We start from the raw sequence: 25,255 nt of genomic DNA, 5'->3' as shown, positions 1-25,255 counted from the left end.
GGTCATCTATCCGATTTGAGAAAAAGCAATTTTTCCCAGACCTTGCACAATGGTCAATGATATTTTCTGTAGTGCTAATAAAAATATTCCTCCCAAAAACAAAATCAACTAAAAGCCTTCGCAGAAATCGATCTTGAAATACAATTTTAGATCTTAAAATAAAATCCGGAAGTAAAACAGTAGACGATATGGCGGGTTCACGTGAACACATGCTGATTTCTGCGGCTAAGCCAATCATAAAGTCTTTGCTTTCTGATTGGCTTTTCAAAACCAATATTTTTGCAATCAGATATTCGCGAAAAAGCTCATATAAATTTTAACGAGGCCATCTTTCAAAATTCAGCTACGTCGTGATTGGAGAATGGATAATGCTTTATTGAATGATCTGTATGATATGCCCAGTTGCACATTCAAAGAGCCTTTGCTCTGGAAACCATGTCATTTAAATTCGCTCCATTTGAATAGTAATAGGCTGGTCTAATAAAAACTCGGTTGCATTCTTTTCAGTCACTCCGGTCCTTTACCGATAAAAATACTGTTTTGAAACATTTGGTTACTGTTCTTTAATAATGCAAAAAGAATTTTTCCCAATAATGGTGGTGTCACCTGGTTATACACGTATCAACGCATAACATTATAACCGAATTATTTGAAAATGGGCATTCGTTTTTCCTTAATGGATGTAGATTTCATTTGTAGTTTTGAATGATAGTATGATATAACATATAGTAATGAAGAAAAGATATAGAAGATGTTATCTCACAATGTTTTGAATGGTCAATTAAATTCAGTGACGTTGGAACCGTAGCGACTACAGCAGCTCAACAATTTACTGAAAAACGTTTTATTTTCTTTCTATACATTTTTTGACGAAATTAAAGTAAACAACAATATTTTGTAGAAAAAAGGCAATTGGCAATCAAAAATTCCAACGCACCTGAAATTTGAATAGTCAGCCAGACATACAGACCTCATACATCCCCTCAAAATCAGAAAGGGGTTTCCATGGATTTTAGGGTCATAAATCGCCTGTCACTATACATGGTATCGTCCAATACGTGGGTATTTAATGGCACCTTGAAACATCGCGGATAACTGCTTAACCTGAAGCTGCCTAATTATTCACCAAACAAAATTATGGACGAGTATCAATATACTTTTAAATGAATAGAATGTTAATCCTTTATTAAAACTTTCATGTGATATTGGCTTGAAATTGACATAAACATAATCCATTTGAATTGAATTGTATACAAGATATATGTTCTCACTGCATATCCATTTCATCATCATTGTCTTGATTTGTGATAATTCTTCCTTGGCCACGCTCTGGATCAGACATACGGTACACACAGACATCGCTGCCCAGTTTCAGGTGACTAAAACAGAAAAAAACGATTATATTAACAAGAGACCCATGGACCTTGAGACTTCATTGAGGTAATTGGAAGTTCCAGTTTGGGAAACGGAACAGGTCCCGACTGGCTGGGCGGGCTGGATCAGTGTTTTTAAACGTATCAATTACATTTACATGAATAACAAATATATATGTCATTACTTGTGCTGAAATGTAATTTAGAATTCAATACTGTCTTGATCCTAAAATATGCTTGTTTTCTGGGCTTATTTTCTCAAAGATCAACATGAGCTGAAACTTTTCGCTGGTAATTCCTTTTGAGGTATATGTTTGATGCTCTATCCAATCACTCCAGTGTCAAACTGCATACCAATGAATACCTCTTAAAAGCAGATGAATAACAGCCACAGCAAAAACTTCATGGAGAAGACTAAAAATGGTTGTCCAACGTATTCAAACTTTATTTATTATTTATTTATTTTCTGAAAATTATAGCAATTTATAACAAATAATATACAATTTATAAATTATCATGTTTTTGCACAAATTCAGTATAAATTGACATAATTTATCAGAGGGGAAGATATAAAAAAGCATAGCTTGTAGGATATACCACCCCCAAAAAAGTGTTACATTAGAAAAAGAAAGAAGATTCATTCATACTTCCATGCATTCTCTCACACAATGTACTGAAAAGTAACTTACTGCAAAATTCATAAAAAATTTATTGCGGGTCATCAATTCACGCGGTGAGCAACGTGCTACTAATTCTTTTGCAAGAGACAATTTTTCATTAAGAAGTTCTGTGACTACTGTTGTACAGTTTTCGTCGGTGTTCTCCGATACTCCGAATAGTCTGATGTGATTTCTGCGGGAATATTGGTTGTTTTCTACCGCAAGATTACGTGCTTTAGTGATTTCACTATGAAGTATCTTATTCTCATTTTTGAAGTCTCTCGACAGATTAGCATTTTCCGACCTTAAGTCATTGATAATTCGGTCCTTATCAATAAATTTCTGCTCAAGGTCATACAATCTTTCTTCTGTTCTAAAATCAAGATTTTGAATCATTTCGGAATGTTTGTTTAGTTTTAACTCCATTTGATCTATGATTTCGGACTATATGTTAGACAGACTATCCATTTTGGATGTAAGAAGTTCAACCGACTTGCACAAGAAAGAAAGGCTACTTTCTACAGATGAATCTGAGCCAACTGTCGAGCTACACTCCTTCCGTTTTTTTTTTAGGAGGTCCTCGAGAGCCTTTTTTTTGGATTTAAATCATTGTTGCTTTCTCCCAAATTTTCTTCCATGAAGACCTCAGTATTAGGATCAATCGAATCCCCATTTATTGTTGATTCAAGACAGTTTTCTGATTCATTTTTTGATTCACACAATTCACTATTTGTAGCTTGTATTTCGGTTGATTTATGACTTTTTCTTTTGTTTATGTCGCTAGGTTTATTATCATTCGGCTTCAGTAGATCCTTCAAGTTCGTTTGGTTCGACATGTTACAGGCTTTGAGAATGTCAAAGTGCCAGGAAACGCAGACAAATATTCACAAGTTTTCACCACAGTTACTAGTCACGGTTCACTGAAACACTCAAACACAGACTTTTGAGATTGACACTTGAATTTGAAAATTTCCACTATATACTGTTCACCATAACATGTCACAATTTACTGCTAAATCCACATAATCCAGTTAAAAGTTTTATCCATATACCACTGAAACAATCCCTGAATCTCTATCTTTTTGATAGAATAGTTTATGACTTACATTACTGCAGGGAAATATACTATTATTCCTGAATTGCAGGAGCTCTCAAAGACATGTCACCCAACCACAGTCGGCCATTTTCCCATCCAAAGTATTGGGATTGGAAACATTTTCAAAAATATTGCAAAATAAAATCTCTCAATGAATAATAAACATTACTTTAAGTCATGATCATAACACATTACTTGTCATTACAAACACAGTTAATAATGTAACGTTATAAAATATTTCAGCAATTATACTTAAGGACCTGTTTAAAAGTAAAAATAAATTGCCCATGGGCAAAGTGTGGTTTACCTTGAAAGCTAGAGGTTGTTTGGAATAAGGGCATTGCTTGAAATCTTCTTAATTCGTGACTTCAAAGTTCCACAAGTTTATATTGTATTTTATCTTTCTTAAAGAATTACTTTGTAGTCAAATAAGACCGAAGATATACATTTGGTTACGGTCCACGTCCAAAATTTTGTAGGGTACAGGTAGGCGCAGCAGGGAAACTATTTTATATTTTCAAAAAATATGTTTCAATATATGAAAAAAATATTCAAATAAAGCCATCCTAAAATAATTGTCTGTTTGCCATAACACCGACTCAACTTTTCAGGATGACGGTCGGTAGGTAGGTAGAAATTTTTTTTGCAAAATTTTTGGGCAAAAAAAAGCAACAAATTTATCACCTTTTTTACATGGAAACAATATCACAAAAATCATCTACGTTGTGCACGGGAAATTTGTCTAATAGCGTAGATTTTGTGAATTATTCTAAAATTATAACTTCGTCCAGAGCGTCATCTCTGTGTTAAAAATGAAACGGTACATTGAATATGTGCACGCTTTAAAGTTACCAGCTTTGATATAGTCACTATGAGAATGAATGGTAGCTTATTGGAACACTGCCAGTTTCCTGGAAAACTTAAATTAGGCCATATGTCAAGGCATGTTTTCACACGATGCACACTTAAACCTACTCAAACATACGTAGCTCCTTCGTCGGCAGTGGGGGTCGGTTTTATCAAAAATAAAATTTATTTCAATGAATCTCAGAAAAAAAGTTTTCACTCGGTACCTTTGAAGTCGGGTCGGTCGGGTTACGGTAAACTGACCATTAATATGGGATGGCCTAAAATTCATATTCATGATGTCACATATCACAGGGTGGCTGAATATTGGGCCTTCGAAACCTCTTCCAATGTTGGGCGCGGAAGTTAAAATACCGGTACAGAAGAAATCGGCTATTAGATCGTTTTAAATCCTGGAATTCATGTCTATAATATTCAGACCTCGACCTATACTTGTAGTTTGCTGCTTAATATATTCAGGTCACAAGAAATTACAAATTCTAGTAGTGTACTGTACGAGCTTGTGTGTGTGTCGTGTAGCGCTCCGCGCGCACGTGCAGGCCTCGTGTAAGTGAATGTTCGCTTACACTTCAATGTCAATCAACACAATCACCGGGTATTGAAATGAAACAATACCTATGGCGGATGTGTAAAACAATAACATCCTCACCAGCAATGAGCATTTGAAATTCGCACATATACGGCACCTATTCCAATGAAACATACGCCATTCTATGGCTTTCCAATAATTATTTTAGTAGCGCCGGAATTCCCCGTATATCCCAAAAACAGCTAATCCCATTCACTCGTAGAGATGACGCCCCCCAATCGAGGTCATTGCAATTTTAAATGCGAGAAATAAGAATTTTCCCGCCAAAAACAGTTTTTTTGTAGAATTTTAACTCAGTTGACCATGTCATCGCCGGAGGTTTCGTCTTGTCTTCAATCGCATCGAAGCTATTCCGAGGAAAGTGGTGTTTGCTGTAGTATAGACGAATAGAAACCTGTCTAGTGTAGATAGGGATTGTACGTATCATTCAACATCCATTTGACAAATCTGAAACAATCGAAATGTACCAATTTAGTTAGACCTAAGAAAAATTTGGGCAAACGCTTCCGCCCGGCCAAGCCATTTTCATTCATCTCCCCAACCCCATTCAAGTCTACAACTGTCACAATAACTTGCCCCCGTCCCATATTGAAATGACAGAAATACTGAAAAAAAAAACTCACCTAAGCAGGAATCCTGAAAAAAATAAATATTTCACTCATTTTATGGTTACATAGGCCCATACGCGGTTGAGAGCAGATCGTCTCCCAGGCAAAATAAATTAAGTTGAGATTTGAATTTGTTAATTAATACTTATAAGAAGGGCACACAAATGCGGATGAAAATAAACCACATGCAACAAAAAATTACGCTGCATACTTTGATATCGATGCAAAGTAGCTCCGATGATCATTAGCCTAGGTAGATGAGGGTTTGTCGCTAGAAATCGACAGAAAACACCAGCTAACACCACAGTTGTCAGGTTGTTTAATTTACTTTTTTAAGAATTTTGTGTGCTTCAGACATTGACGGAATAAATCAAAGTCAGAATTCCATCAACATTGGACCCAGCATTGCCATACTTAACTGGATTCTTACACTACATTAGATAATTCTACCATATTCAGCAAAAAATTTTAACTTCACTTACCCAAGACGTCAAAATGGCGTGTATCCCTTGTGCAATTTCTTGTTCAGCTAAACTGGTTGTTTGGGAATACCCCAGCTGCTGAGGGTATTCCCTGAACAACCAATCAGAGCACAGCTTTCTCACAATGACGTCACAAGTGTGATCATGCAGGCCGCGGCCTACCCGTTGAAGAGCAGTGATAAGCTGAAAGAGCCCATGTGATCTCTGCAGAATGAGGTATTCATTTTCTGGATGGAACATATATTCCCGAAAAAATACCGAACTTTGACTGCTAATTACTGCGTAAATAGAATGTTTCACAGTTTCATCTTCTGACCGCTTTATCTTTATTTGGTAATGTTTTATCATTATGATCATTAAAGAGATCATTAAAGAGATCATTATGAAGACTTCGCTTTCATTTCACATGATTTGAGACATGACAATTAAATCAACCAAGACAGACTTCTTGACAAAACTGTTAGTCCTTCTTACTAATTCAGCTTCTGTGGGACTTTGTTCAGTATCGACCTTTAAAAAAATTGCAATGAGAAATTACACACCAGTAGCTGAAGCTACAGGACTCAGAATTTGGGCCTAGGCTGACATTTTTGGGCACAAAAAAGGTCATAGGACAGCCATCTCGTGGCGATCGAACCAATTTTTCTTATCCAGGTCCCAAGTGGGCTAAAAATTTCAAAAACCCTTTTTTATTGCTCAATCTTACAAGAAAATGAGGCTAAAAGTTTTGAAAAGTTGTACCAGGAGTGATAGCCTTGGGTGATAGTTTACTGAATAATAAGCAAAAATACACATCTTAGATAGGTTGGAAAATTATGCGCGGCTCCTTAGATAAATGTCAGCATAATACATCCTGATTGACCTTTCCAATTCAATCTCATCAAGCAATGTCACGACGTGCCCCTCAATTCCTTGATCTATAACAGTAAATATGTTTGCGATTTGTTCACCCAGTACCGAGGGCGAATGCTGTTTGTGGGCCCGATATACCCCCTCCTAAATTTTGATAGGCTCCCTAAATGCCAGCCTCACAAAATCCCAATTAACCTTTCCAATTAAAATTCAAGCAATTTTTCCTCTCCCCTTTCTCAACATTCCCCTCAAGCAACATATCCCCCAGAAGCCTGGAAAATGTGACATGCCCTTCTATTCCTGGATCCTTACTATGCCTCACAATGAATATTTGTTTAGAAATTTGTTCACCCTGTGCTGAGAGTGACTTGTTTGCAGTGCTCTGTAAAGGGATACAAATGGCTCAGTGAATTCTATTATTGTGTTAAGCCCGTCGGGTGCAAATTGGGTCAAACATCCCACACAACACTGCAGTAACAGATAATAAAATACACGCGCATATGTACATGTCATCTACTGCCAACTTCTTGAATATACTGTGATCTTGGGGATTTAAATTCGGGTGAAATTAGACCCTGGATCAAAATAAAATTGTTATCTTTACCATGATAATCTATTCCTCTGTGTGCGTGCCAAGTTTCACAACCAAACAATGAATAGATTTCAAGCAAAATAGATATGAAAAATGACATTGTACCCATTATAGTATAGATATATTTATCAATTTTAAAATCTAGGAATTTGGAAATCTCCAGGCATCTTCTTCATGCTTTATTACATACCCAAAAACATTGAAAGTTTTATTCTTTGAATTCATTTCCTTAAATATTCAGTATATCTTATTTACAAACAACAATCAAATTGCGGGATTCGAACACCATCGACCAAAGTTAATCGATTGATGTAACAACGTCGCGGCCATTTTGGTTCATTCGAGGCAAGGAAGAAGGCAGTCGCGGTAAATTTTTGGAGAATTTCAGTCATCATTCAGGCATGGTTGTTATTCCATGTTGATACGACGTCGGACAATCAGGTTATAATTTGGTTGAAATCTAGTTGGATATTGGTTGTTTTATACGCTTATTTCTTGTTGGACTATGAACGTCGATTCACTTTTAAAAATCAATGTACAGACGATATCGAAACATGACATCAATGTTGATTCAACATTGATGTGCCAACTGGGTTGTATTCTCCACTTAGAATCAGTCTATGTAAAGATTGAGAAATAATTTTTTTCGTTATTTACTTGAAATGAAATCCTAATTGCTTATCATATAAGTATCTATGTCACTAGGCCTAAGGTACCCTTAGACCTACTGAATGAAAAAAATCATTGCTATCTGTATTCATCAATACCTTCATAAACAGATTAGCCATAATATTTTCATCAAAGGGAATTTTACCATCAAATTCTCAGATAATCATCGGAACATACTGCAGAATTGAAAAGCAGGCTTTGTTTAGTAATTTGGTAAGATATCCGAATTTTGTTGGAGCTTTTTCTGAAAAACTATATGAATTATGGTAATTAGGTCATGTGACGCACATAATTAGTATAAGAACAGTACCCCCTTTCGTAACACTTACATCATCTTTATACCAAGGGTTCTAGCATAATCATAAAAATTTCGATTTCTGGCTCAGTACAGTGGGTGGGTTTAGGGCCAATACTGAAAGGGTTAATGATGCCATAACTGTTGCAAGCAGATACATTATGCGATTGCCCCTAATTTCCGACATAACTTGTGACACTTACGACATCTATACACCAGGGGTTTTAGTTTTTCTGAAAAACTATATAGGTTATGTTAGGTCATGTGACACACACATAATATGTATAAGAATTAACTTTTTTATCACCAAAATATTTTGCCACAAGTTCTCTGTGGGCACAATACCCCTTTTCATATCACTTACGTCATCTTTATACCAAGGGTTTTCGTATAATCACCAAAATTTCGATTTCTGGATCAGTACAGTGGGTGGGTATATGGCCAATACTAATAGGGTAAATGATGCTAAAACTGTTGCAAGCAGAAACATTATGCGATTGCCCCTAATTTCCGACATAACAAGTGAGCTAACATGAAAAACCTTTTTGGACAATTTAATCATAAATCTGGCTCTATTTTGTAGGGAATAGAAACATTACATCTGAAACATTTTCGGATGAGTCTAATGTTTTACGTGAACAGTATTTCAATTTGAATTTCCCATGAAAATGAGAAGCATCTGAGCTATTCTTCGACTACAGACTTACAATCCATTTTACTATCAATGGTTTAACATGGACGTCAACCGATGCTAATAAAAATCACTAGTAACTGCGAAAAAATAAACATAGAATCTATGAAATGCTTCAAAATACTCACCTTCTAAAGATGGCTGGCCATAGCCAAAAAACCATCAACCACTAATCAAGTTGGAAATCCCAAATGCTGCCAGAGGAAGGATAGAAGATGCCCTGGTAGAAAAGGGGTGATAGGCAGCGTAGTGCCAGAGGCAGGGCTGTGGTTGTTGATAGAGATGATCAAAAGTCCAAATCAGACATAAGTTTGCAGACATAAGTTAGCGATGTATACAATTCATACTGGAGAATCTTTCAGGGGCACAAGGCCCCACCTTTATCAAGTTCAAGATGTGAATGATATCATTGGGATTGTATGCCAGCTTTTCCGGATACCAAATTTGATTCATTAAAAAAGCAGACAGATTTATATGCCTTACTTACAAAGAACTCCCCTATACAGGGTCCTTACAGTGAATGGGATGAACCAATGGGGTGAGTGTCAAAGTAGGCTCGTGATCTAAGGAACACAAATTATATGCACGAATTTTACTTATACACTGCACTAACCTTGTGTCCTGTGGTGTAAGAAATATGAATTGGCGCCCTCGTTGTTCTTTAGCAGCAGTCATCATCATGTCCATACTTATTCGTCTGTTAACCATATCCTGAAAAGTGAACGAAAAAGGCATATAATGATCAATTGGCAGATAAAATGACAGATGTATTAACCTCTTCATTACCACTTGTGTATATTTCCATCGCAAATAATGGCCTTCTCCGACCATGCATGACATATATTCAAGTTGCAAATATGTGTGGCTGGTGTGGTGAGTCATTACACCGCTGGTGTGTAGCCATGTTACATAATTGTCTCCATCAGTTTAGTTTCACTTTTTACTCATAGTTGGCCCATTTATTCAATGCCTCAAATACTGAACTGAATTGAATTGAATTTATGCACGAGTGAGAAAATTTGCCAATTTATGGGCGAATTCACCGAGTTTTATTTATCTGTACATTATTGCTATAAAATGTCATCCTGGTCCAGATTTAGTGTGGATAATGCGCTATCAATGATTTAAGACGACTATGAGCCAGAAAGTGCAAAGAAGGGATGAATACAAGTCATCTGATCAAAATCCATTGATTGATCCACAAATTGATCAAAAATGGATCAATTATTATTGGTGATCGATTTCCGATTTCACCGATCTGATTATAAACAATACCAACTGATAGCTGATGATCTTAGTGTTAACAATATACGTGGTTTGTCATTTTTAGTATTTTCTGAGACCTAAATGAAAACACGAAAATATGTTAAAATTTGGGAAAATGCTCTGGTGAGGGGAGTTTCATTACCTGTGGTAGCGAAGAGGCGACTTGTCTCGATTTCTTGGAATGAATAACGAATTGAAAAACAAATTGATTTTTTTTTCATTGAAATATCAAAGAAAATTTTCAAATTAAACATTTATCAACAGTTAGCCCCTCAGTGATATTTTTAAACCCATGGGCCTTGAACCTTGGTAGATATATACAATAGTAAATGTATTAAGTGGTTAATGTTTTACATCTACCAGCAAATGTTCAATGACAATGTTGGTTGGGAGGACCAGGTTCATTTGTCAATGTACGATTTTCATTATGCTGAAAATGAATTTCATATTTTTGCCGAACGATTGAAAGCCTGCGCTACTTGGACTGTAAAGCCTCATTAATGCGTTCCCGTTAAAGACGAAACAGTTATGATTGTATTCTGATGATTTCCAGCATGTCCCAGCTAAGATATTTATATCAAATATAGCTGCCAAGCAGCGATAACGGGTTTTCTGCACATCCTCGTTCATATTCTTGATCTTGTCTGAATATTGTGTCGACGATTGTGTGTAAGCTGATGCAGCCGCAACATGCCATAAAAATCGAAGGGAAGTTAGAATCCTGTTCAACTGTCAAAACGGTTTTATAAAAGGACAGTTGACAAACAGTCAATGAGGCCTACTTTGAAATCATGGATGACTGGACCAGATGGTTATTTGACTCTGGAAAATGGACTGTTAGGCCTCAATTAATCTTTATGGATTTCAAAAAAGATTTGATAAGGTCGAACATCAGCGATTACTAAATAAGCTATTCGGAAACAGTATCAATGATGGGTCGCTTAAATGGCTCAGCATATTTCTCAGAATGAAAACAGATGGCCGAATTGAACGAAACTGTCTCATCTTGGAATAAGTCGGTCTGACTAGTGGAGTCATGCAAGGTAGTATCCTTAGTCATCTTCCGTTTAATGTCCTGACAAATGACATACACGGTAATCCAAAATATACCACACCGAGTAAATTTCCAAAACGACCTTAACACGCTTAACGATCTGACAAGAAAATCTTGTTCGAATGAAAACAATTCTGTTTGATCGAACGCTTTTTGTTTGAACCAATAATTTTCTTCATTCTGACAAAAAATGTGTTTGAATAAAAAGCTATATTATTATTGAAATGAAAAACTTTTTGTCCCGGCAAAAAAATTTGGTTGAGCGAAAACAATTTTTTCGAACGAATGTTTGAATGAAAACAATTCTGTTCGCTTGAACGAAATACTTAATACTTTTGGTTCGGAGAAAAACATTTTTCCAATATACTTGTTGGAACGAAAAACTTAATGTTCTGACAAGAAAATTCTGTTCAAATTAAAATGATTCTGTTCGATCGAACGATTGTTCGAAGGAAAAACCTTTCGTTTGGACAAAAAAAGTTTGTTCAACTTTGTTCTAACGATTTTTTCAAATTGGTTCAATCGAACAGAATATTATTGGTTCGAATGAAATAAATTTTGTTCCGACGAAATAATTTTCAAGCGAAAGGTCTTTTGAACGAAAACTTGGGGTCCAGGGACACCATGCCCACTTGGGAAGTGGTTCCAAATGCTCAACAATCTAACAATTTCAATATTCAACGCCCCCTGGTGACCATATACAGAATCCAATGACCTCGAAACTCACCACAATCATAGAACATGTCAGCAGCTACGATTTTGTAATTGATTGTGATAACAAAATATGCCTCGTTACCACTTTAATATGGAAATACTAAGTTATTCTACTATTCAACGCCCCCTGGTGACCATATTCAAAACCCAATGACCTCGAAACTCACCACAATCATAGAACATGTCACGAACTATAACTTTGTTATCGATCATGGTAACAAAATATGCCTAGGTACCAATATAATAAGGAAATACTAAGTTATTCTACTATTCAACGCCCCCTGGTGACCATATAGAATAACTAATGGCCTTAAAACTTGCCACAATCATAGATGATGTCATGAGCTACAACTTTGCAATTGATTGTGGTTACAAAATATGCATTGATACGAATATAATATAGAAATACTAAGATATTGCATTATTCAACGCCCCCTGGTGGCCATATACAAAAACCAATGACCTTGAAACTCACCACAATCATAGAACACGTTATGAGCTACAACGTTCTATATGATTGTGGTAACAAAATACGCTTAGGTATCAATATAATGTGGAAAAACTTTTTCCCACTTACAAATGAGTACTGCTGACACCAAGATGGCCGCCAATTGCGTCATAATTGGCTGATGAAAAATACCTGGCTCAGGTATAAAACATCCCTTTCCAAAGAATACCCATCACAAATTGCAATGAGAAATGATAAACCAGTAGGAAGCTACAGGACTCAGAATTTGGGCCAAAATTAACATTTTTGGGCACTAAAAAGGTCATAGGACGGCCATCTTGGGTCCGATCGACCCAATTTTTGTTATGCTGATGGGCCCTGAGGGAATTCACAAATATCCAAAAGATCAAGGTAATTGATCAAAGCGTCTTCAAAATTTCCCTCAAAAAGTTCAAAAATGTGTAAAAAGTGCTGATTTTGGCGAACAACAATGGCTGCCAGTCGGCCATCTTGAATCTGACAGGGCCAGTTTTTGGGCTGAAGATGTGTCTAGGGTAGATACATGTGTAACCCAAATATCAAGACATTACCTTGAAGCGTCTTCAAAACTTCCCAAAATAACTGGATTCCGTCTACGGACGGATGGACGGACGGACGGACGGACGCAATAGCCCGCTGGGACTTAAGTCCCAAGAGGGCTAAAAAAGATATTTCTGGGGCTCGGCAGTAACTTATAGCCGGATGTAGGTTGGCCTTGTGACGCGATGCGATCCTCGCGTTGCATCGCAAGACGGTTGCGATACGATTGTCAGCGACTGTGAGCGAAGAGTTTCTGCCAGTCGCAAGAGCGCATAGGTCGGTTGTAACAGTCGCATCGCGTCGCAGAAAGTAGAACACGTGCGACTCCTTATGACTGGCGTTGCTGACAGTCGCAACCCGTCGCAAGGGAGCGTAGGTCGATGAGTCGTTGCGACACAATCATCGCTGGTGGCTGCAGTGAATGACGCCGCAAGCTGTCACAAGGCCGACCAACGACCGGTTTAAGTCATTAGGAATTAATGAAATACCAGTTTCATTTATGATGAAAAAACTCAAATGACAAGTCTGGCTCATAAAGCTGTCTGCCCAGACGAAATTTACAAAAAAATCTTCATTTTTGCCAATAAAATTGATAATTGTGATTGAACATCCGGACAGATTGATCGTAGGCCTATTGAATAACAATCCTCCTAAATATCGTAAATTTTGTTTTGAAGTTCAATCCAACGAGTCCGTTAATTAACGCAACAAAACTCGATAAACAGTCAATGAGCCTACTTTGAAACCATGGATGACTAGACCAGATGGTTATTTGACTGGAAAATCGACTGTTAGGGCTCAATTAGTCTTAATGAATTTCAAAAAAGCATTTCATAAGGTCCAACATCAGCGATTACTAAACACGCTATTCGGAAACGGTTTCAATGATGGGTCGCTTAAATGGCTCAGCAGATTTCTCTGCATGAAAACAGGTGGCCGAAATCAACGAAACTGTCTCATCTTGGAATAAATCGGTCTAACTAGTGGAGTCCGAAAGGTAGTATCATAAGTCGGCTTCTCTTCACTCTCCTGATAGATGATATACAGAGTAATTCAAAATGTACCGGACAGAGTATATTTCCAAAACGACCTTAACAAGCTGTGTACCGTTCATGGTCAGAAAAATGGAAGATGGGCTTCAACCCAAAAGGCATGACACAGATATTGGATACAAAGAAAACCCAGGTTCAGATTATACCTTTGTGTTCAAATGAGATTATTTTGTTCGAATAAAGATTACTCATCATAACGAAAAGACTACTTAGTTCCACCAAAATTTTGCTCTTCGGAACGAAAAACGCTAAATCTGTTCGAAGGAAAAACTTAGTTCCGACAAGAAAATCTTGTTCGAATGAAAACAATTCTGTTCGAACAATATGCTTTTTGTTCAAATGAAAACTTTTCTTCGTTCTGACAAAAAAATTTGTTAGAATAAAAAGCTATGTTATTGTTGAGGTGAAAGAATTTTTGTCCCGACAAATTTTTTTTGCCAATTTACCCCATTTAGGTTTGATTAATAGCCTTCAAAAGCAGTTGCCACTTAGCTGCCATTATAACAGCCAACTAAATGCAGACTTTAGCCCGTGAATCATTTCACACTCGGAGGGGATAGCGGTCAACACGAATTCGGCACTCCATTTTATACTAATAGATTCAGCTGGGCTGAATCTAATAAAGCATTGTAGTTCATTAGCTATCAAAAGAAAAAGGCCTTACAACACCCAGACCTGCTAACCCTTACAGTTTCACCATATATTTTTGTTACACAGCCGAGCGGACGTACGTCATCGGCCGACGTCGTACGTACAATAACAACATATACCACGCCGTCAGTCCACAGATGTAGAGACAGATGAAACTTTATCAACTTAATGGGTTACCACATTTATTTGAGGGTAATGAGTACGTAAATGAAGAAACAATTAAGACTGTTTATGCATTGTCTTTGTTTTTTAATTATTCCAGTAAAGGCCTGCTTTTGTTTCAGGTGATGTCAAATTCACTGATGTGATCTCCATAAAAAGGAAATAAAGGAACATTTCCTTTTGAGGAGACCTGTCCCTGTGAAGTCAACATTGGTAAGTAATTTTTTCAAGAATGTTCCATACTTGGGAGAATATTACCAAGTACCTGATATTGGTCTGATATTGGTCACACTATGATCATAGAGCGATGGAGTTTATTGCGGATACAAACACTCGCAGGACTGGTTGAAGGGAGCAATAGCTTTGATTCAGTGTATAAAACCTACATTGAAAAATTGATTACTGACGAGTTAAATTCAAACTATGTAGGCTAAGTTATGAAAATATTTCTTACTCATTCATTTCAACAATATTTTCATTTATGGTTACAGATGCTGCTGGAAAATCGTGAACTGAATCAGACATCATGGAATCAGTTAAAATATGCTGCTGTGAGGAAGGATTGAGTTGGCTGTCAAGAGGAAACTAACACCATAACGGATCTTAGAAGAAACTGACTATGTCTAATTCTTGATTAATTAAATCGATAAGTAGATGACTACAATTTGTAGTTACTGGTAGGTTGTGCTTTTTAATTGCTTTGTTAGTTTTAATTTTATTTTTGGAGCTAAATTTGTTATATGCAAACCATTTTTAATAAATGTTATTTCTATATGTATTTCAAGTATATGTGCTTATTTCTGGTTTTATTGGTGTCAGGTACATTTCGGATTTCGGTTGGTATTGAGTCATTATCAGATTGAATATGATCTGCAAACAGGTCAGATGGAGGTCTAGGCGCAGACGTTGTTATTCCATGTTGATACGAAGTTGGACTATCAGGTTACAATTTGGTTGAAATCTAGTTGGATATTGGTTGTTTTATGAGGTTGATTTCTCGTCGGACTATGAACGTTGATAGCTTTAATTCAGCTATGATCGCTGATTTAAAGCTCAAATTCCGAGAATATTCATCAATCCTTCAACTCCATACAAAATGGATATAAAAAACATGGTTTATCTGCACTGCACAAGCCTACTGATTTGATTAAGACCTATTAGAGGTATGCACACCGTAAATCAAGCGAAATATCCCAAAAAGAACGTGGAAAATCGAAAATGAATAGACATAAGGTACCTTTCTTATTAGGTTTATTTGTTGTATGTTATATAATACTTTATTCATAATTTAGAAGTTTATTAAAGTAAAATTCATTTGGATTGATTTATTTGAAAAATGACATTTGACCGAATTTGCAGTTTGAGCACACAACTAATTAGCGTTAGCGTATCAAGCCCTTCCATCCGAATTGAGAAAAAGCTTTAATTCCCACAATTTGGATAATTGTCAATGATATTTTCTGTAGTGCAAATAAAAAATTCCTCCCAAAAACCAAATCACACAAAAATCAATCTTGAAATACACTTTTAAATCCTTAAATACAGTCAACCTCGGTTAATCCGTATCACTAGGGACTGAGCTTTTTAGTATGGATTAAGTGATATACGGATAACAGATAATTCGTGGATTACAGATAATTCGTAATTGATACGAATCTGGTGTGATGAAACACAAACCAACTGGTTCTAGAAGTTTATATTGTATTTTATCTTTCTTAAAGAATTATTTTGTAGTCAAATAAGACCAAAGATAAACATTCGTTTATGGTCTAAGTCCAAAATTTTGTAGAGTACAGGTAGGGGCGGCAGGGAAACTATTCTATATTTTCAAATAAATATTTTTCACAATATGAAAAAATATTCAAATAAAATTCATATGATGTCACATATCACAGGGTGGCTGAAACCTCTTCCAGTGGCTGAAACCTCTTCCAATGTATGGCCGCGGAAGCGAAAACACCAGGGCGTAGTATTAGATCGTTTTAAATCCTGGAATTTACCACTACAATATTCAGACCTCGACCTATACCTAAAGTTTGCTGCTTAGTATTTCCAGGTCACAATAAATTACAATTTATTACAAATTCATCCGACTTATACTGCACGATCACCACCTCGCGAACGCGATGCAGGAGCTCAGCACAAACGAGTTCAACCCCAAAGCTAGCGAGATCGCTTTGAAATGGGCCCGAAAAAACTTTGGGAAAAGATTAAGAAAAGAAACTGTCACAATCTATGAGCGTTGCAACATGACAGAGTTGCCACTTATGTAAAGCTAAAAATCCGGAAAATAAGCCGGGGGTCTGGGGGCCCTCCCCCAAAAATTTTTTTGAAATTAGAACGCCAGCAGATGCGTTCTGGTGCAATACACGTTATAGGCCTTGATTTCATTACCGCCTATAGATCATTTTTTCAAATAGCGATTGGTTCCATCAAATACACCTCATATATAAACCAGAGCCAAAAAACAAACGAAGCGTCAGTCGATTTCGATCGTCGCATCATCTTGGTTTAATCGTGTACTGCGGGGTTGTTGCCACTACGTGGCAGCACAATACGGCTTTTTCGAACCCTCTACGGAGCCGTAACGTTTTGATGTTTAGGGTCGAATCCCGAATTGATTTTATTTTTTGCGATGTTTTCTTTTGTGGTTATTTGACTTCTCCTGAAAATCCGGAATTGGATTTTTTTAAAATCTGGAATTCCGGAGAAATCCGGAGAAGTGGCAACACTGACATGATTCGCTGCGACGTACCGCCCGGCTCCCACCGCTCGCCGGCCTAATCGCTACAGTTCCGTCAAATTTGCTCGGGGGTGAAAACGAAGCACGCGCTCCTCTCAACGCCGTACCTCCGCCGGTCCGCGCACCACCTGTACCAAAACGGACACCGACGTTTCTGCCTCCGCAACCAGCCGCCGCAGTTCTACTGCCCAGGAACAGACCAGCTCCCGCTGCACCGAGGACCTACCCAGATAACACGGTTGTCTGTCCGCTGACCGCTCCGCGCTGTCCGCCGAGGAGGAAACCAACGCCTCAAACCACAGCCACTGCACCATCCGTGAGAACACCGGAGACTCGTTCTCCAGCTGCCGAACTCAGAGATCGTTCTCCGCCGGCCGATGAGGCCCAACTAGTTAGACCTACACAGTCTACCGTTCAAGAACTGAACTTCACAAACACAAGTGAACCGCTATCAACTGGCGTACTCAACGAGATTTACGCGAATATTATTGCGTCTCCCGCCCGCAGTGACGCATCATCGCACTTTCCCAAACCCGGACCCGCGATGCCGCAACCTGTGAATGAGCACCCGACTTCCAAACACAAAGCGACAGAGTGGTCATTACCGCCGACCAGGAAAGAAATCGTATTCTTGGGTGACTCAAACCTGAGGAGGATCACTGAGAGTCACGACCCAGATAGCATACAAATCGAGTGTTATCAGGGCGCAAAAATCACACATTTGCGCGACCTACTATTGCAAACTACGCCGGACCGCGTACAACCCTATCACGTGATCATTTCAATCGGAATTAACGATAGGAGCAATAACTTCGAGAATACGACGTGCTCCATTATGAAGAAACTAATTTCACTGGCGCAAAAAACCTACAACCAGGCAACAGTGCACTTCGCGTGTTTAAACTCACATCCGAACTTCCGTCAACATGCGGACAATCTAAACGCATTAATTTGAAAATGCCACCAATGCGATACCTCCGTCAAACAGAAAACACAGCGCTCATCTTCTGCTACGACGATTATTCAGCCTGTTATCATATCAAACATGCACGCACCAAGCAGCGTTCCAGCATCACCATATAGAAGTCTATATGAGCGTGTGTTTGTGTGGGTAACAGTCTTAATGTTCAGCACTCCCGCGCACATGGACGCCTTGTGTAGTGAATGTTCGCTTCACTTCAATCTCAATCAACACAATCACCCGGTATTAAAATGAAACAATACCTATGGCGATATGTGAAATAATCATATTCTCACCAGCAATGAGCATTTAAAATTCGCATATATACGGCACCTAGTCCAATGAAATGTTCGCCATTAATGGCTTTCCCATGATTATTTTAGTAGTGCCGGAATTCCCCGTATATCCCAAAAACAGCCAATTACATTCACTCGCAGAGACGATGGCCCCCAATCGAGGTCATTGCAATCTTATACGTAAGAGCTAAGAATTTTCCCGCCAAAACAGTTTTTCGTCGAATTTAAACAAAGTCGACCATGTCATCAACAGAGGTTCGCCATGTCTTTAATCGCATCGATTATTCGTCGTTTAACCCAAGAACCAATGAAAAAAATGCTCACATTAAAAACGTACCATGATTTTACATGAATTGGCTCAATGCGGACCTCATACCGCTGACAAAGCGAGCATAAATACATGATTTTCAAAGCAAAGCGCCTAAGGGGCATTATATGCAAGGGTGAATATAACAGTAAATAATAAGGGCCAAAAAAAATTATGATCAATGGTTTACAACGTGTTACCACAAAATAAAGACTGAACATTTTGTCGGTTTGGTTGCTTCCTTCCTGTTTGGGCTCAAATACACTTGGGCAAAGGTACACATGATGAGAACTGTGTTGTACTAGGGTTTATAGTAAGTTATGGTTTAAAAGAATGAAGTTTGAGACTATTTCACATAATTTCTTGTTGGTCGCAAAATCCAGGTTGGGATCACCGTACAGCAAAAGATCACATTTAGACAGTATATTTAATTTAGTGTATTTCTTCAGTAGACCCAGGCGATCGGTAGCTGTATGCATTGCTTCGAGGGCCATCGCATGGCCCTGATTTTGATAGTTAATGAAAAAGTGTTTCCTGTCGAGTTTGGTGTAGCAAAATTGCCATTTTGTGTTGACATTATCGAAATAGTGTCTTACAAGTTGGGACCTTAAACCTTGAGATAAATTTCTTCTTTTCGGCTTAACACTAGAAACAAAAGTTCAACAAAAGTGTAAGGATCAATATTTGATTTAATTTAATTGGGATAATGTATCGAGGTTTCGAACCTCAGGGTTAATATTATTCCATAAGGTTATGAGGCTAATAAGCGGAGATTTTATGAATTTATTTGACAAGACAGCTGGTAGAAAGAAGGGTCTTTGTTGACGCAGGGGATGGACTAGAATGGATTTGAAATCGCAAATAATGAAGAGACATAAATTGGACATAAGTATTTTGAAATTCTGTACAGGTATGTTCCCATACGTTCAGATCGTCGATTCTCTAAAGTCTTCCATTTTAGGATTCCCAAGACTTTGTGCTTATTTGACCTGTGAATACAGCCTGAGACTGCAAGCGCTGCGTTGTAGTGTAGTTTACCTAAATGAGCAAGAGAAGATTTTGGAGCGCTATTATAGATAATATCACAATAATCACAGTGAGGGCTTATGAACGATCTATAAATGGTATTTAGATAAGATGACTTGACTGTATTAGAAAGGGCTTTCAATGGAATGATAAGTTTTTGTATTTTTGCTCCAGATGAAGAACGAGGGCTGAATATTTTAAATTAATATCAAAAACAAAACCCAAATGTTTGTGGCTTTGGACCTGAGGTATATCGTTATCATTTCACTTAAACGGGATATACAAAATATTACCACATTTCGAAAGGTTTAAATTCAAGTCCCCACAAAGCCAACCATTCAGCTATTCTATTAAGATCCTGTTGGATGTAGGAGCTTGAACTATCTGGGTTTTTTGGGTTGACAGGAATGTAGATGGATGTGTCATCTGCATACAAGAAGGTCTTACATAAAAGATTATCCGGAAGGTCAATTATATACACTAATAAAAAAGAAGAGGACATAGAATAGAGCCTCGGGCACACCACTATTTACGAATTTATCATCCGATTGCGAGAATAAAACCCAATCTTTTTGATGAACTGGCTAAAGACCAGTTCCTGGCAGGGGTAAACCTACCGGATACTGCCAGGGAGTCGATGATGATATAAGACCCGCCCTCAATTTCGGACGCTGTACGACATGCCAGGAGTAGGCTCACTGCAAAAAAGCTGACGGATACCCTCTCCAGTTCGGCAGAAAGCGGCAAAAAGGTAGTTTCTGTGGTACAGCAGGGAGCTACCGAGGGCCAGATTGCAGCAGTCAGTGTCCCCCAAAATGATATGACTAAACTCCTTCAAATGGTTGAGTCCTTAGCTACACGAATGGATAAGATGGAGCTGATGACGAACCAACCGTCACAACGGAGCGACGACATATGCTGGCGCTCTCGCGTGCCTGATCATCCTGGAAGTCAGTGCCCCCAGGTCAAAGGTTACAACTGCGGTCAACGAGGACATTATTCCCATCAATGCCAAGTCACAAAACCATCATCATCGGGAAACGACAGGAGGGGCTCTCAGAGGGGCCGGAAAACCCCGACCCAGTAAGAGTACCCTACCCTGGGCAGCCCCATGACTTTGATGCAACAAGAAAATATCGAATACCGCATAGACGTATGAGGCAACAGATTTTGGTGATGTGCTTGCAAGTGACTCAAACCTAACCCAGATGGCTGGTGTAATGGTATCACCTGAACTGAAACCACTCCCCCATACCTATGGATAGAAAATTGAAACTGAGACAAGGGACGCCACACCACCAACAATGGCCGGGGAGGGTTCACCTCTCTCTACCACCAGTGGAGGGCGCTCAGGTGTTTACACCGTGGGTGATGTAATCGTTCATGACTCGGGACTTTATTGCACGGACCAAATAAATTGCCAAGATGAGGTCTGTATCCTTCTTGATACGGGTGCTGCAGTCACTGTCCTAAAAACCTCAGTCTGGGCAGCGTGTAACCCAACAAAGTCAGTAAGCGAGCTGCAAAAAGGCGAGGGATGCCAGCTAGTAAGTATAGTAAGTACAGCTAATGGACAGGATCTTCACCTAAGAGGGATAGCGATAGTACGGCTTACATTAGGGGGTCGTGACATTGATATCTCCATGGTTATTGTAGATGATATTACTCAAGATTGTCTACTTGGTAGTGATTTCTTTGAGTCCTTCAACTGCAAGATTGATTTTGGATTAAAGGAGCTTACTTTTGGCACGACAAGCATTCCACTTTGAAATCAAGAGAGTAAGGCCAGACGCTGCAGGATTATCGCCAGTAAAACCTTGTGTATCCCGGCGGGCACAGAGATAGTCACTAGTGGTATAATGAGACGTAAATTCGTGGGTAATAACTCGACTTCAGGTACCATTGAGAACTTAAAGTCATTGGGTCTGATGGCTGCCAAAGTAGTAGCAACCCCATCGAAGAATCGCACTCCGGTGCGACTAGTAAATTTTACCGATTCACCACAGTGGATAATAAGGGGCCAACCCATCGCCTGGTTTAGCCCAATCCAATCCCTGACTTTGTCCCTGAGTAATGAGGGCGAAAAGAGTGACCAAGACCGTTTAGCCTCACAGGGACCAATCCCTGAAGGTCCAGGTCCAGTCTGTGCTACATGACTTGCAGATTGGGGACTTGGGGATTCTGTAGGAGACCAAAAAGGAATTTACCAGTGTAATCCGGAGCAACATTGATGTGTTCTCGACAGGTGATTTCGATCTGGGGCGCACCAGCCTAATAGAACACGAAATTGACACCAAGGATACTCGTCCCATTAAGCGAAACCCTCGTCGAATACCACCTCATCGACAAAAATTTGTGTCAGACACGACTGATCAACTTCTAGAACAGGGTTTGATACGCGAGTCACATGGAGCTTGGTCAAGCCCGATAGTCCTCGCAAAGAAAGCAGAATCCAAGTGAGCCATCACTTGGATTCTGCGTGGTTTTCGTCACTCGCTCTTGCAAGTGGATACTGGCAGATGCCTGTGAGTGAGGTAGACGAAGCAGAACAGCCTTCGCTACAGAAAGGTGCTTATTCGAATGGGACGTCATGCCATTCGGGCTAACCAATGCACCTGCGTCGTTTTCACAGCTGATGGCTCTGGTTTTGGACCCCGTAGCATGGAAAACTGTGTATCTGGACGATGTTATTGTTTTCAGCACTGACTTGGGAAGTCATCTTAATCGACTTGTCGAAGCTTTTGCCTGTTTCCGAGCAGCTAACTTGAAGTTGAAACCCAAGAAGTGCCACTTGTTTCGGAGGATGCTGAAATTCCTAGGTCATATAGTTATCGGGGCTGGAATCCAGACTGATCCGGAGAAAGTACAGCGAGTGGTTGATTGGCCGGCCCCCTCCAACTGCTCACCTGCTCTACATTCTTACCAAGAAAGGAACATCATTTCATTGGGGAGAGGCACAGGAGTCTGCTTTCAGCGATTGAAAATGGCACTTGCAAAACCACCAATTCTCGGATTTCCTGATTTCAGTACATCGGCAAACACCTTCATTCTCGACACTGATGCCAGCAACTGGGCTATCGGCGGTGTCCTTTCACAAGAAGATAGCCAGGGGGTTGAGAGAGTTTTTGCCTATAGTGGATGAACACTGAAAGGAGGTGAAGAAAATTACTGCACGACATGTCGAGAGATGCTTGCTTAAGTAGACATGATCCATCATTTCAGACATTATCTGCTTGGCAAAAGAATCCTGGTAAGGACGGACCACGCGGCCCTCAAGTGGTTAAGAAATTTCAAGGAGCAGTTGCCCCGGTTGCGGATCGACTGAACCGAAACCGATACGGCGAATACAGGAACTGATTTGAACATGCGAGAAATTGAGAGTGCACAGACAGCAGACCCACAAATAGACCTCGTCCGTACAATGGTGCTAAGTAATCAGCCAAAACCTAATACAAATGAGATGCGACAGTTCGGTCGTATAAGTAGGAGTCTGTTAGCTATTTATCAGCGGTTGTTAGTTGTGGACAATGTGCTGTGTGTAACACCCATAACAGGGACTCGGTACACCAGGAACCGGATTGTACTTCCGAGTAAGTTAAATGAGACCGCCCTGAGGGAGTTACATGATGGTTTTGCAGGGAAACACCCAGGTGAAAAGAAAACTGAGCAGAAAGTCAAAGAACGTTTTTGGTGCCCCGGCCTGAAAGGTATGGTGCGGAGATATGTCCAGAGCTGTAAGGCCTGCCAAACCAGCAAAAACCCACCTAGAAAGGCCAGTGCCCCACTCGACACCTATTGGGCATGCAAACCAGCATCTGTATATCGACGTGATAGGGCCGATAAACCCTATGACACCAGTATATACTAGTTGTGCAGGACGCTTTCACTAAGTGGCCGGAAGCCTGGATGATGCGGAACCAGAAAGTGAAAACAGTGGCACGGTACTCATCAATGAGTGGATCTGCAGATATGCTTGCCCGGAGAGCCTCTATTCAGATAAGGGCTCCAATCGATCAGCTACTTGGCATCCATCGGACTTTAACCACTGCTTTCCACCCTCAAGGGAACGGACAAGTTGAAAATTTCACTAAATGGATCAAAGCGATGCTAACGGTGACAGTTGACGAGAATGGGAAAGACTGGGATGACCACCTTCCGGGATGCTTAATGGCATTCCGATTGAGTGTCCAGTCATCAACACAGGAGACTCCATCCTTTTTGACATTCGGATGTGAAATGAGTCTCCCGATTGATCTGATGGTGGGTAGCCCGGAGCCAGATCAGTCCACAACAGAATACGCCCGGTGTGTTGCGGGCCGACTTGAATCTGCCTATAATGCAGTCAGGAAGAGATTGACTGTTGCCCAACGGCGCCAGCGACAGTATTATGACAGCTTCACATCACGTGGTGGCTATCAAGTGGGTGACAGAGTCAATGTCAAGCCTGGGGAGGCCCTGATATTCCATAGGAAGTTGTATGGCCCGTTTGTGGTCACACAGCGCCTGACTGAGGTAAATTATCAGGTGGAGACTCTGTCAGGAAAGACCAAGACCAAAGTTGTCCACTTCAACCACACGAAACCGGCCATAGTTAGGTTTGATGGTGGTGAAAACCCCCACGTTCCCTAGAACAAACCTCCCTCCACTAGACACGGCACCATGAAGCATGACCCAGTCGCACAAGGACATAGTCCTTCAAGCCCAGATGAGGAGGAGGAAGAGGATCAGCTGATTCCGGTGGAACCAAACCCTCGGAATGGAAGGATTCAAGCCGAAACACCTGCTCGAGCTGAGCCACCGACTCGCTGGGGAAACCGGCTCAAAACAAGGTGAATCCGACAGAGAATCGGTAGATGAGGGACAACCGGCCAGGGGACGACTCCGACCGCGAGCTGCAATAAAGGCTCCTACATGGCAGAGGGACTTTATGTGGCTCCCAGTAACCAAGATGTCTGGATGGAAACTTGGGACCGGATCCGGAAACAAAAGCCATTCTGGCTGAAAAAGGGTAGAGAGATCTCGAGGGCCCTGAAAATGAATCGGTCACGAGTCAAGTAGGCAAACAATGCTCACCCTAAGTGGTTTAGTAGCTTGTTGGCTTGGGTTTGGGATTTCCCCAGTGCGGAAAGTAGCTCAACTGGCTTCTCGAGTACCCTCAAATGGTTGTCGAGATGCCGCATAGTTCAACTGTGATAGTTGGCACTTGCCCACTAGGGAAACTGA

General features: G+C 39.7%; 2 protein-coding genes across 5 annotated transcripts in view; one reads left to right on the top strand and one right to left on the bottom strand.

Annotated features, from left to right (window-relative positions):
• Positions 1 to 1,154: 1,154 nt before the first annotated feature.
• The window catches only part of LOC141900770 (structural maintenance of chromosomes protein 6-like), a 255,440-nt gene continuing 231,339 nt past the window's right edge, over positions 1,155 to 25,255 (bottom strand). For 2 of the 4 annotated variants that reach the window (XM_074787797.1, XM_074787798.1), the window contains 2 exons: positions 9,387 to 9,484; positions 1,155 to 1,379 (listed from right to left, as the gene is read on the bottom strand). In XM_074787797.1, coding sequence (XP_074643898.1) covers positions 1,268 to 1,379; positions 9,387 to 9,484 — 210 coding nt within the window. In that variant the 3' untranslated portion in view covers positions 1,155 to 1,267. The other 2 variants (XM_074787796.1, XM_074787799.1) reach the window with 2 other exon arrangements.
• On the top strand, positions 21,676 to 22,492 carry LOC141900826 (uncharacterized). Its single transcript, XM_074787875.1, has 3 exons — positions 21,676 to 21,778; positions 21,929 to 22,014; positions 22,220 to 22,492. Exons 1-3 carry the CDS (start codon positions 21,676 to 21,678, stop codon positions 22,490 to 22,492), a joined length of 462 nt encoding a protein of 153 aa, XP_074643976.1.

The sequence above is a fragment of the Tubulanus polymorphus genome, chromosome 2 (genome assembly GCF_964204645.1).
Source record: "Tubulanus polymorphus chromosome 2, tnTubPoly1.2, whole genome shotgun sequence".
Taxonomy (NCBI): domain Eukaryota; kingdom Metazoa; phylum Nemertea; class Palaeonemertea; order Tubulaniformes; family Tubulanidae; genus Tubulanus; species Tubulanus polymorphus.
This window is presented reverse-complemented; position numbering and strand designations above follow the sequence as displayed.

Bases quoted from the DNA above. Each gene is read 5' to 3' on its own strand.
- LOC141900826 (XM_074787875.1), top strand. From the start codon at position 21,676: ATGGTTATTGTAGATGATATTACTCAAGATTGTCTACTTGGTAGTGAT. The intron at 21,779-21,928 runs GCACGACAAGCA...ACTCGACTTCAG, and splicing joins ATTAAAGGAGCTTACTTTTG to GTACCATTGAGAACTTAAAG. The intron at 22,015-22,219 runs GTAAATTTTACC...GGGATTCTGTAG, and splicing joins ATCGCACTCCGGTGCGACTA to GAGACCAAAAAGGAATTTAC.